At 40.3% G+C, this 13,357-nt stretch overlaps 1 protein-coding gene across 1 annotated transcript; it reads left to right on the top strand.

The window, feature by feature from the left end:
- The first annotated feature begins 10,070 nt into the window (after nucleotides 1-10,070).
- Nucleotides 10,071-11,185, top strand: LOC127255861 (flocculation protein FLO11-like). Its single transcript, XM_051281613.1, has 5 exons — nucleotides 10,071-10,310; nucleotides 10,384-10,542; nucleotides 10,602-10,832; nucleotides 10,901-11,033; nucleotides 11,109-11,185. The coding sequence occupies exons 1-5, from the start codon at nucleotides 10,071-10,073 to the stop codon at nucleotides 11,183-11,185; spliced, it is 840 nt and encodes a 279-aa protein (XP_051137570.1).
- Nucleotides 11,186-13,357: the final 2,172 nt, after the last annotated feature.

Genomic DNA, 13,357 nt, shown 5'->3' with positions numbered 1-13,357 from the left:
TAAACGGCCGTGTAGAATTATACATGACCGTGTAAAAGCATGATCATGTATAATTGTACATGGTCGTATAGTTTTCAGGTTAGCTGTCACTTCAACTTCGTTATGTCCACGTCAGCAATTTCCGTTAGTTTTTTAAACGGTAGAACCAAAATTGATTGAAGTTGTTTATAATAGAACCAAAATTGATTGAAATTGTTTATAATAAGACTAAAATTGATGAGTTTTTTATATTAACACCAAAATTGATAAATTTTATTTATATTAGGACCGAAATTAATTTTTTCCCAAAATCTATTTTCCAACAATACTATTTACAATAAAATTTACTTCTGCACTTCTGCCACTCAAAAAGACATTAAATGTCAGAGGTAGATGAACCAAAATCATGTCATTTTATGTATTTAGTGTGACTTAAAAAAAAAAAAAAAAAAAAAAGATTACACTATTGATTACATGAAATAGTTGTTTTAGGTATCTATCTAGCATTTGCCTTCTTAAATTATTATTAATCAAATATTGAAATAACTACTTCAATAAAGTTTTCTAGACATTCTTGTTGTGATCTCTCAAATATGTAGGTAGTTATTATAATGTTAATGATTGCACTAAAAGTCAATATCCGTAAAATAAGTATATATTCTCTCTGTCCTATATTTATATATCTATTTGTTTTTTTACACAGAGTTTTAGAAATATTAGTATTATATTATAATAAAGTAGAAATAAAAGTAAAAAGACTAAATTAACCCTATTAGTATTGTATGATATAAAGGTAATGACATTTGTGTAATATATTATAAATTGGAAGGGTATTTGTAATGTTAGGTAGATAATACAGTTACTAAAAAAAATTGATATTTTGTTATGGGATGAACCAAAATGAAAAAATAAATAGATTGTTAAGGAACGAAAGAAACATTTTTCTAATGGTAATTAATAGATCAAACCTTTTGGTTGTATCTCGATGCTGTTAGAAGAATAGAATTTATGTGATCTATAATATTGCTCCCAAAGACATACCCTTGTATTTGAAATCTACAATAAAATTAAAAGTCTATATAAACATGTGTGTTTACCTGTGAGGTTTTAGTTTTGAATTTTAATTTTGAATAGAAAAATTTTGAATTGAAATAGTTGTTTGATGTGATATAAATATGTGTTGATGTGATATTTAGAATATAAAATTAGATTTTAGTGTAATAAAATAAATAAGAATTGCGTATTTGATTTGATATTTTTAGAGAGAAAAAAAAATTAAAATAGTAAAATCAAGCGTAAAATCTTCCAAGTAAACAAATAATTTCTCTACACATGTTTTTCGTTGCAATTGATATTAAGGGAGCGCTCACCTGTTTGAGTGACACTTTCTACATTTTTTTAGAATGTTTAAAATGTAATCAATAATCCAATCAACTATTTTCAAATTTAACAATATCGTGTATTCATCAAATTTTAAATTCTAATACATATGTGAGTACTTCAATCTGTAAATGAATTTTCTAAACAAACACAAATGCTCAATCCCTATTTTTATTTACAAAATCATTAAATTGTATTATTTTAACAACAAAAAAGATAAAAACTTCTAAATCTTCATAATTAAAAAGAATTCTCATAATTTGTTTCATTTCTACATTAAAGGATAACATAATTTGCACATATTAGTAATTTTTAGTATAAAAGAAAAAATAATAATAATAATAATTGTAACCAAAACTATTTATATATATATAAATTCTTTTACAACCCTAATTCTAATATATTTTTTTCTTATTTTATGTATTATTCACATGCAAAGAATTTATATCGTTATCCATAGTCCACAAAAAGTTTATATATTATTTTTATCTTTTCTGAAGATATATAAGCCAACAAGTACCACTCAATTATTCCCAATAGCTTTCCAATCTCTCTCATTCAAAGCTTTTGTAAAAAATTTCATTTATATTTTCTATGAAGGATCATTTGTGTCATCTAATAAATGTGGTGTTAGTATTTTATTTATATATTGTTATTTGGAACCCACGTATATATACATGTATATATGCACATTGAAATTCTTTTTTTTGGTTTATATATTTATTTTCCGCAAATATTCAAATATGGTATCAGAACTTATTTTTTTTTGGGATAGACATAGCTACTAATTCTCATTGCTTTCGCCGCCAAAGCCAGCGCGTGGCAGCCGCACGTGCCTCCGACGCAAATCGACGTCGTATCCCTCCGACGACCGTTGCCTTCCCGGCCGCCGTCTCTTGCTTCGATCCCCGATATCCTGGTATGGTCGGTTTTGCCATCTGACTTGAATTTATTTTGCGACTGTTACTGGGTTGGCTTGCACAATCTGATTTTCTGCACGATTCTTTTACGCGCTATACTATTCTTGATTTTCTTGCTTTATAGTATGGCTCTTAATATGGATCGCGTAGACGCTTTCGGGATTATTGCTATTCCTTCTTGTGATAATTATGATTTGTGGGCTGAATCCATGAAGAGTTTCTTGATTGGTAAAAGATTATGGCGCTATGTTACTCGCGACTTTTCTGCACCGGTTGCTCATGTTGTCACTTCAACGGCGCCCCTCAACAATAAGGCTCTCACGAACTATCGGAATACCTTGGATGAGTGGGATAGTAAGAACCACATTAATCTTACTTTGATTCGGAATACTTCTTCCAAGTCCATTCAAATTCAACTTTGCAGCATGGACATTGCCAAAAAAGCTTGGGATTATTTGCAGCATCGATATCAGGCCACTGGAGGCGTGCATTATTATCACCTTATAGGGTCATTGAATGCACTGACACATGACTCGCACCAAGATATGAATGAGTTCCTCTCTACTATACAGTCTATATGGGATCGCATTGATGAGGCAGACATACAGATTGAGCACTTTCAGTTGATTCAACTCTTGATGAAGTTTAGTCCAGAATATGAGTCTGTGCGTGCTTCCTTGCTTTATCGCCATCCCTTGTCTTCCTTGGAGATAGCAATGAAGGAGATTTTGTTTGAGGACACCCGCCTCAAGATGCTTAAGGCTCCTACCCTTGATTCGGCCTTGGCAATTCCCTCTTCTACTCCTCATTGCAGAGATAATCGTAAGGATGTCCGACCACCTCAGTATGATAAATGTCGCAGTTCCCCGAATGTTGATCATCTTTATATCTATTGCCCTAAGGTTGAGTGTCACTACTGTCATCAGAAAGGCCACATCCGTTCGCATTGTCCCAAGAATCCCAAGGCTAGTCAGTCCTCTTCCGGCTCTTCCTCTGCCATTGCTGTTGCTACTAGTGTATCACAGTCATCTCAACCGCCTCCGACTCTTAAGAACCTACGTCACATGCTTACTCAAGTTTTATCAATTCATCCTTCATTAGCCTCGACATCAGGTAACAACACATGGTATATTGATTCTGCCTGTTGTAACCACATGACACTTGACCCTCGCCTTTTACATTCCTCTCAACCCGTCACCTCATCCTCTCCTATACTTACCACTGATGGCACCTCTATACGCATTTCCCATACTGGTCATATATCGTCCACTCACCTCGATGATGTTTATGTCATTCCCAAATTAGCTATAAACCTTGCATCTGTCGGTGAGTTGGTTGAGCAGGATCTTATTGTAATTTTTTCTTATTATGGTGTACAGGTTCAGGACACGCAGACGGATCAAATACTTGGGACGGGTCGCAAGACAGGCCGCCTAGTTGAGCTTCACTACGTTTGCCCTCACTAGACACCATCTTTTTCCGCTGCAGTCTCTCATTTCTCTTCCTATCATTGGCACCTCAGACTTGGTCATACATCCATATCTAAACTCAAGTCTTTTGCAAATACAGGTGTTTTATGCACAGTTCGTTTTGAGTCTTTTGATTGCTTGCATTGTAAACTTGGAAAACAACTAGTTACCTTTTTTGAATAATTTGTCTATTGCTGATAAACCTTTTTCGTTAGTACATTCTGAAATTTGGGGGCCCTCTCCTGTTGATACTCTTATTGGGTTTCGTTACTTTGTGGTTTTTATTGATGATTACTCTCGATTTACTTAGATTTAATTTATGCGTCAGCGGTTTGAACTTGCCTCTATTTACTCTGCATTCGCTAAAATGGTGCAAACTCAATTCTCGTGTCCTATTCAGACTCTTCGCACTGACAATGCCTTCGAATATAATGATTCTGCCTTTCTTAGTTTTCTATCCACCCAAGGTACTCTTGTCCAACGTTCTTGTCCTTACATATCTCAACAAAATGGTAGGGCAGAGCGCAAGCATCGTCATATTTTAGACACAATTCAAGCCATGTTGTTATCTGCCAGTTGTCCAGATCGGTTTTGGGGTGAGGCTGCTCTTACTGTTGTCTATAATATTAACCACTTACCCTCCTATGTCCTTCAGGATACCACACCTTTTGAGAGGCTCTTCCGCCAGGTACCTGATTACTTTCATTTTTATCCTTTTGGTTGTGTCAGGTTTGTTCATCTTTCTTCTCATGAACGTAACAAATTAAAACCACGTACCCGTCTGTATTGTTTTCTTGGGTATGGGATAGAACATAAAGGTTATCGATGTTGGATCCTGTGTCGAATCGTCTACGTATCTCTCGAGATGTTACTTTTTGGGAGCATAAATTTTTTTCCTTTGAGTCTAAATTTTACATTCCCCTTGAGTCAAAGTCCCCGTTATTTGTTCTGGATTCCTCTCATCCTCCTAAAGGTCCCGAAACCCCATCCGTTCCTGTTGGTCTGTCTAATGTTGATCCTTCCCCACCGTCTGACCCTCCTGCGGCTATGCCCGATCTTTCGGAAATTCCAGTTCCTACCTCCACTGATCGGTGACCCACCCGTGTAAGTCGTCATCCCTCTCATCTACTCGATTATCATTGTTTTTCTGTCATTTTATCTCACCATGAACCCAGGACCTTTCGTGAGGCGAACTGTGATCCCTTGTGGCACGACGCTATGTCTGAGGAATTGCAGACTCTTGAGAAGACCGGCATGTGGGATATCGTCGATCTCTCTCCTGGCAAGAAACCTATTAGCTGCAAGTGGGTGTACAAAATCAAAACTCAATCCGATGGTGCTGTTGAGCGCTACAAAGCTCGCCTTGTTGCCAGGGGTTTTTCGCAAGAGTATGGTCTTGATATAAGGAGACATTTGCTCATGTTGCTCGTTTGACATTTGTCCATTGTCTCTTTGTTGTTGCCGTTGTTTGACGTTGGCAATTATTATAGTTGGATCTGAAAAATGCGTTTCTTCATGGAGATTTGTCTAAGGAAGTCTGCTTGACCCCTCCACCTGGCTCAGGTATGTCAGCTATGGCGTGCCCTTTATGGACTGAAGTAGGCGCCCCGAGCTTGGTTCGCCAAGTTTAGTGTTGCACTCATTCTCTATGGTTTTTTTGCATTTTCCTAAGACTTTGCTCTCTTTATTCATCGTTCTCCTGCCGGGATCATCATTTTTTTGTTGTATGTGGATGACATGGTTATTACCGGCGACGACACTTCTGGCATATCCGATCTACAAGCCTACCTTCATCAACACTTTGACATGAAGAGTCTTGGTTAGCTCCACTATTTTTTCGGACTTGAGATTTCTGACGCTCCAGATAGCATATATCTATCTCAGGCGAAATATGCATCTGATCTCATATCTCGTTCAGGTCTGACTGATAGCAAGATTGCATCCACCCTTCTCGAGGGGAACTGCCGATTTGATCCTTTCGACGGCACTCCACTAGAGGATCCTTCCCGTTATCGACAGTTAGTGGAATCCTTGATATACTTGACGGTCACTCGCCCTGACATAGCTCATACGGTTCGATGTTGCTGCTCAATTCATGACTAATCCCCGGACAGTTCACTATGTTGCTGTGTTGTGCATCCTTGGTTATGTCAAGGGAACACTCCTACATGGTCTTCATTTTTCTGCTGACTCTCCATTGGTTCTTGCAGGTTTCTCTGATGCTGATCACATGTTATTGTTTTTTTCTTGAGAGTTCCCTTGTTTCTTTGCGCAACAAGAAACAAACTCTCGTTTCTCGCTCCAATGCAGAGTCTGAGTATCATGCTCTTGCGGATTCGACTTCAGAGCTCATTTGGCTTCGTCGGCTTCTTTCTGATCTCAGGGTTCCTCAGCCTTCTTCTACTTCCCTCCATTGTGACAGCACCACACAATTCAGATCTCCAATAATGTTGTCTTTCACGAGCGCACCAAGCTTATTGAGATTGATTATCACTTTGTTCATCAACATGTTCGTGCAGGCACTGTTCATCTATCTTTTGTTTCTTTCAAGGATCAGACTACGGATATCTTCACCAAATCCCTCTTCCCAGGCCAGTTCTCCACATTGTTGAGCAAACTCAAGTTGATTTCTACTTTACCACCTTAAGTTTGAGGGGGGTGTTAGCAAATTTTTTTATATATTATCATTTGGAGCCCACATATATATGCCTATATATATGCACATTGAAACTCTCATTTTTTGTTCATATACAATTTTTATTTTTCACAAATATTCAAACATGTAGTTCAAAAAATTAAAGTACTCTTCTTAGTAGCAATGATAACTAGTGTTACTCAATTTTGTGTCCTCAAGAATCCTCTCGAGGAATCTCTTGGATATGTTGTTGAAATTTAAGGATAGAATAATAGCTAGATTAAGTTAATTAATTAACTAACTTTTTTTTAAAAAAAAAAAAAATAATAACACTAATATTGAAAGCAATACTGAGGATAGTGAGGGCAGCTGGCCCACTAATTTTTAATTTTGTTTTTATTTTTATCATTTGAATTTGTCAAAGTATGTTTGAGATTGTTCAGTTAAATAATCTTTTATTAATAAGATATTCAATATATATAATATTTTATTTTTTATTAAAAAAATAATATTTAATATAAAATAATATTTTTTATATTATTTATATGATTTTTAATAATTTGCATTAAAAAATACTTCAAAATAAAATACATCAAATATATGTATTTATATAATTCATTACTTCTTGTCTTTGTCTCGCGTTGCTTTGTAGCAAATAATAATAATAAAACATATATTAAATGTTTATATATATATATATATATTCCGTTTTAGCCCCACAATAAATGCTTCATTTGTTCTTTTATCAAAAAGTATTTCAAAATTTGTCCAAGAAGATAATGGCCTTGTACTTAGAAGTATGTATGCATTAAATGAGCCTGTTTGTTCGTGTAATTTTTAATAACAGGAGGGATGATACGCTGAATATTCTAATTCAGCATGGCTGAATTGAATCATTACTTGACAAAATAAAATTAGTGCCAATGACAACTTCTATAAAATAAAATAAAGGCTGGCATGGATCTCATGTTCCAGTCATATTATTGTTGATGCAGATTTTTAACAATAAAAAGTAAAATTCGAAAATAGAAATTATTTCTGAATTTGAGTAAAAAGATATCTGAAATTGAAAATTTTTAGACACCGTACGGTACATAAAAAAATAAATAGAAAAGAAATGCTAAATGATGTAAAAGTAAATTGAAGATGCCGCTTTTAGGTCGTGAAAAGACCTATTTAAAAACCCATGCCAACCGCCCAAATGTAGTTATCAGATCGTGCCTTCATATCCGATTGCCAGTTGTAACTTCTTCCAACCTCCTTGGAACTGCTTTTCATCCGACCTGCACGTCCACTGGTTCTTCTCCCTTTGCCCGTCTTTCATTTGTCCGACCTCCGCATCGGCCACCTCATCTTTCTTCGCCCGACTTTCCTTTGCCCGACCTCTATGCCAACCGACGTCTATTGTCTCCCTTTCCTTCGTCCGACCTCTCCTTGTCCGACCTCTATATCCACCGATCACCTAGTCACAGGTTCTCCCGAAAAAGCCCATTTTCTTAATAACGCTTTGACCATTGGGCCTATACTCAAACCCATAGTCTTATTTATAAGCCTATTCTCGAAAACCCCACACATTGGTTTTCCTTACTTAACCACTTGCCCCCCCCCCGCCCGACTCTTAAGCGTCACTTCTCGGACTGTGTGAGATATGACGTTTAGGGGTTTGTAGCACAGTGCCATCATTACACTGTTTATGTCACATCGTGGGGTTTATGTAAAAACCCTTCTCTCACCCTTCCATATTCACGCACTCAGAATTCTGAAATCCTTCATTTTCTCTCCAGCGAATATCCTTCAAAATCTCTTCTCTTTCGTTTTCTGCATATCCTTCGCAAATGACCAACCAATATGTCCTTGCTCTTCCTTTCGACGGGACTGACCCATCGGTCCCGTTTGTAGCTTCAAGGGTTCTCACCCCTACCATTCGCCCCTATTGTACCACAAACGAAGATGCCGATCATATGAAATTTGTCATCTCTCAAGTTTCTCCGATGTCCATAAATGATGTTGCTTTCAAGCCGGAACGACTTCTGGACAGCATCAGGACTCACCTCACCGATCCTAAAGATGCGTACGTAAGTGGCATGCGAGATTGCGCCCCCACTATCAAGAACAATGGAGGAGGCAGGGCATCGACAAGGCCATCCTGCTGTCAACCCAACCTCTTCACCTCCATGATAAGGCCCTGTTGGCGATGGCAGCCTTCTGGCACGCACAGATGGGAATTTTCTTTCTCCCTTCTGGTCCCATTGGCCCGACCCTTATGGACATGGCCCTCATCGTCCACTTACCTATAGTGGGCGACGATCTTGTACTGGTCTCTTTCGAGGGTCGGGAGCCCTCGCCCGACCATGCTAGTTGGGCCCTCGCCAAACTTGCCGAGAAGGAGAGAGGCTGGACCAGCTTTGTCACCAAATTTTTGGGCGAGGAAGGCACCCCTGTGTCCGAGTTGGAATACACAACGTTCCTCCTCTTTTGGCTATGCAGGTACACTTTCTTTCCCTTATACTTTTCTATGTAAATTCAAAGTCAGATATTTAGTTGAGTTTTTCTTTCTTCACAGATATATAATTCTTTCCCCCTTCAAGCTTGTTCTTTCTTTCCAGGTTGATCTGGCTATTCATCTGGCCAGTGGCCAGTTTTTCTCTCTAGGAACCTTATTTTTAGCTAACCTTTTTTAGGGTTTATCCTGAGTGAGTGCCCGCCTAACCGACACCAAAAAGGCGGACACAACTACTTCGGGACCATTTTGGTTCCTGGAGCTGTGGCTTCGCCTATACTTCCCGAATCCAATTTTTGGCCGACTTCCTATTAGCCCGAACCCTCAGAGATCAATAGGTTTTGCTTTAGCCCAATTAACTCCTAGTTCCTCTAATCTTCATCCATCCGATCCTGTCATCACCTAAATTTTGACCGAAGACCGAAGCAACTCCCGTTATTATGTTTATGAAACTCTCGCCTAATATGCCACCGACCTTTTTTGGCTCTATCCCGACACTCTATATCCCCGCTCTTATCCCGATCCTCTTCCCCATCCGACCTATCCCTTCTCATGGGATTCTACTTTGAAACCGCGATCTCTATTTTCAAGTAAGAGGTCGGACAAGAAAAATTTAGATCCTTTTATACTTTTAACTATCAACGCCAGTTTCTGGCCCGACAGTTCGATTGCTGTCAGGGCCTACCGGGACCACTGGCCTGACCTTACCTTATACCTCAAAGCCCAGAAGGGCTGGTGATCCCCGAGCTCATACCATATTTCCCAACTCACAAACTATATTACCTCCAACTCTTACTTACCTTTCCGCCTTAAACCTTCGGCGGATGAGGCCTTCCCGACCTGGTGGTCAGCCACTTGGTCTCTTATTGCTCCTCCAACCGACCAGTTGATTGGAAAACTCATTCCGCCCCTAACATTGGCTCTGGGATCTCCCCGATTAGTCTCTACTCCTAAGAGGAAGAGCTCGGCGCCTACCGAAGGCGGATCTGGAGCCAAAAAGAAGAAACCAAAGACCGCCCCCGCCATCGACATGCAGGCAATCGAGGAGTACCAGTGGACACAAGCGGACTGCCAAAATACTTGAAGGAGCAATTCGGTAAGTTCTTCCTTCAAGTTCATTTTCCTTTAACGTGTACTTTTTCATTTTAACATTTTTAATTTCAGAGACCCCTTCGCTGCCACCAACCATGGCCCCGACTGTCTCTCAGCCGACTGCAACCCAGCCGACCATTACCCCGATCGATCCTCAACCAACCATTACTCCAGATTCTCCTCAACCAGCCCCAATCCCGACTGCCAATCAATCGACCGCTGCATCATCCGACACACCCATCGAACAACTGGCCACTCAACTGGTCGGTCCATCAGAAAACCTTCCGACCGCTGGGCGATCGACCACGACACAACCGACCCCTCTGCAGGTTGAGGTAAAGTATTTCCTAATACCTCTAAGAAAAAATTATTCAACTTCATCACTAATTTCAATTCTCCTTTGTGTAGGTCCAGTCGAGTCCTTCGTCGGTTGCTTCTCAACCGACCCCCCTTGCTGTAGAGGGGGAACTGCCGATGATCCGCCGGCCGGAGGAACCGGCGGGGAGGCAAACTTCTCATCCAGTTTCGTCTTCACCTGTTCCCCCACCACCACATGTAACTGCCAAAGTATTTCCACGTGATTCCCTTTATAAATCTCTAACTCATGTATCATTACTTTCAACTAGGAACCTGAAATGGTCGTGGCGGTGCCCGACCAAATTGCCGCATTGCCTGACCCAGTGGCGGCACCGCCCGACCAAGTAGTTGCACTGCCTTTGCAGCCAGCCGCCCAACCCGTTGGCGAGGGACCTCCCGCAGTGCCCCAACCAGTGCAACCGATCCCACCGCGTCACGACATCGAGAAGATCTCCTCGAAGTCGGGCGAAGTTTCAGTAAATTTTATCCCATGGGGCTCGGTTAGTATTCCTTTATCTTTACCCTTTGATTCTTTTGTTCCCTTTCCTTAACTAATACTTCCTTTCAGGGTATGGAACTGGTCGCTGCCCATCGTCTGCAACCAGAAGACGAGTCGGCCATCGGCCCGACGACCCGCCAAGGTACTCCTATGGCGTTCCGGGTCATGGCTCCTTCCGAAGCAACAACCGTTTTTCAATCAGGTAGATTTCAACCCTGTATCTATTTTTTGGTGAGTTCATTTCTGTTCCTTTATACTTTAACATTTTTTATTTCAGGCTGCCTAAGAGATGAGTATACTGGCTCAAGTTACTCTCCCGACTCCTGCCCGACCAATCGTAGTACGCTGTGCTGACTTGCCTTTCGCCGACCTGAGTCCAGCCGACCTTGAGGCTTTGGTTCAGGTCGCATAGAATTTTTAGTGCAGCACCCACTGGAGTCGGGAGCTACTCCCATTCTCGATGGGATGATGGAGAGGATCACAGAACTTCAGGCGAACTACCTCTGATCTGACCTCCGTTATCCGAGGCCACGTCATCTCAACCGACCGCTGATCCGGCTAGCCTTGAAGTATCCTTGAAAAAGGTCAACGAAGACCTTGATCTTGCCAAGGCTAATGCTGGATGAACTCCAACAAGCGCAACAAACGCTGGCGGCTAAGATCTCCCAAAAGACAGAAGAGCTCAATCGCCTTCAACAACAATTGGATTCCTTGGATGACAACATCCAAGAAGGAGGTCGTCTGGTGGAGGAACATCGCCAAACACAAACGTGTCTCTACGATCAACTTCAATCGAACATAAGAATGAGACTCGTTAGAGGACACAAGGAGGCCTACCAGCGGCGTCGGGCAACCCGGTCGGAGCTAAAGTGGGCCAACCTCCGAGCTGCCCTTCGGGCCCTTCTTTCTCCCTAGCTTAGTTGTAACATGTATATAACTTCCAGACTTGGTCTATATATATATATCCTACTTTTCAGAACATCGATCCATATTTTTTGCATCTTCAGCTAAGTTAGAAACTGAACACTGCAATATATATAACTTATACTTCCCCACCACGAATGTCACCAATACACTTACATCCAAAATGTTTTCTCCCCACATTCGTGTCCCTGCCAACAATTGAGAGAGTACCTTACAACCATTCCTTGTGGGCAAACACTCCATAGGTCATCATGCTGAAGACCTGATACAGAGGTAGGAAGATTATACATCATACGATTCGCCTGGTGGAACGTGTGTCTACCTGCTACGAGCCCTTCACTGACATTCTTACCCATATATCTGACCTGGATCATCATATGGATATCCATCATGTTATGGCCACTTCTACCAGCAAAGATCAACACTTTCCAAGCTGCGTGTGCTTGCTGAACGAGAATGTCATTCTTTACAAGATATGAAAGTTCGCATCGGACAAGACCTTCAAGAAATGCAAGATCAATGTGATCGCTATCGTCCGGATTTAGAAGACTTCTGGATGAAGAACCTGAGATGGTTTCTGCGAATTGGGATGTTGTTTTTGAACCAGAGGATGATCATATTTGTGTCACCCTTCCAGATGATGAATAAAAACCCCTCCCTGTGGGTTCGGACCTTTAAAGGGTTCTTAAGTCTCTTGTAATAAGAATTAATAACCATGTTATGAAAAGACAGGAAAATACCTTTTCAGATACTTAGCATTAATATTCTCATGTACCAATTTTCCTTCCTGATTCACAATAATAAAAGCTCCATTTCCAATTACTCTGTGAATGATGAAAGGACCTTCCCAATTGGAAGACCACTTCCCTAACTGATCCACTTTCTTATATGTGGGCAGAATCATTTTTCACACCAAATCTCCTTCTGTAAAACTCTTAGGAGATACTCTTTTTCCATAATATTTAGCTCTTATCTCATTTTGTTTGACCACTCAATCCAGAGCATTCAATCGATCAGTATCTACTTCCTCCAATTGTCGCCACATCCCTTGTACATAAGCTTCATCATTATTCACCGTTGTACTAATTATCCTAAGTGAAGATACAACAAATTCGGCATGAAGTAAAGCATCTTGCCCGAACGTTAATTGGTAGGGGGAAAATCCAGTAGAAGTGTTCATACTATTTTGGTGGGCCCATAATGCCTGAGGCAGCAAGGTATGCCATTTCCTTGAATTTCCCTCCACCATTTTCCGGATGATGCCGATGACAATTTTATTTACCGCTTCAACCAATCCATTAGCCTGTGGGTAATAAGGCGATGAATGATGCAGTTTGATGTTGAATTCGGCCAAAAACTCGATAAATTTTTCCCCGGTACACATCAAACCTTGATCGGTCGTAAGAGTGTGAGGGATCCAAACTGATAAATAATGTGAGTCAGCACAAAATCGTTCACCTCTTTTTGTGTCACATTTCTCAAAGGGACTGCCTCTACCCATTTGGTGAAGTAATCAGTTGCTACCAAAATGAACGAATGTTGCTTCGAGGAAGCCGGATGAATTTTCCCTATTACATCCAATGCCCAGGCTTTGAATGGCCA

Source organism: Andrographis paniculata, unplaced genomic scaffold, assembly GCF_009805555.1.
Source record: "Andrographis paniculata isolate CXL003 unplaced genomic scaffold, ASM980555v1 Contig54END, whole genome shotgun sequence".
Lineage (NCBI taxonomy): Eukaryota > Viridiplantae > Streptophyta > Magnoliopsida > Lamiales > Acanthaceae > Andrographis > Andrographis paniculata.
This window is presented reverse-complemented; position numbering and strand designations above follow the sequence as displayed.

Bases quoted from the DNA above. Each gene is read 5' to 3' on its own strand.
- LOC127255861 (XM_051281613.1), top strand. From the start codon at position 10,071: ATGGCCCCGACTGTCTCTCAGCCGACTGCAACCCAGCCGACCATTACC. The intron at 10,311-10,383 runs GTAAAGTATTTC...TCCTTTGTGTAG, and splicing joins CGACCCCTCTGCAGGTTGAG to GTCCAGTCGAGTCCTTCGTC. The intron at 10,543-10,601 runs GTATTTCCACGT...ACTTTCAACTAG, and splicing joins CACCACATGTAACTGCCAAA to GAACCTGAAATGGTCGTGGC.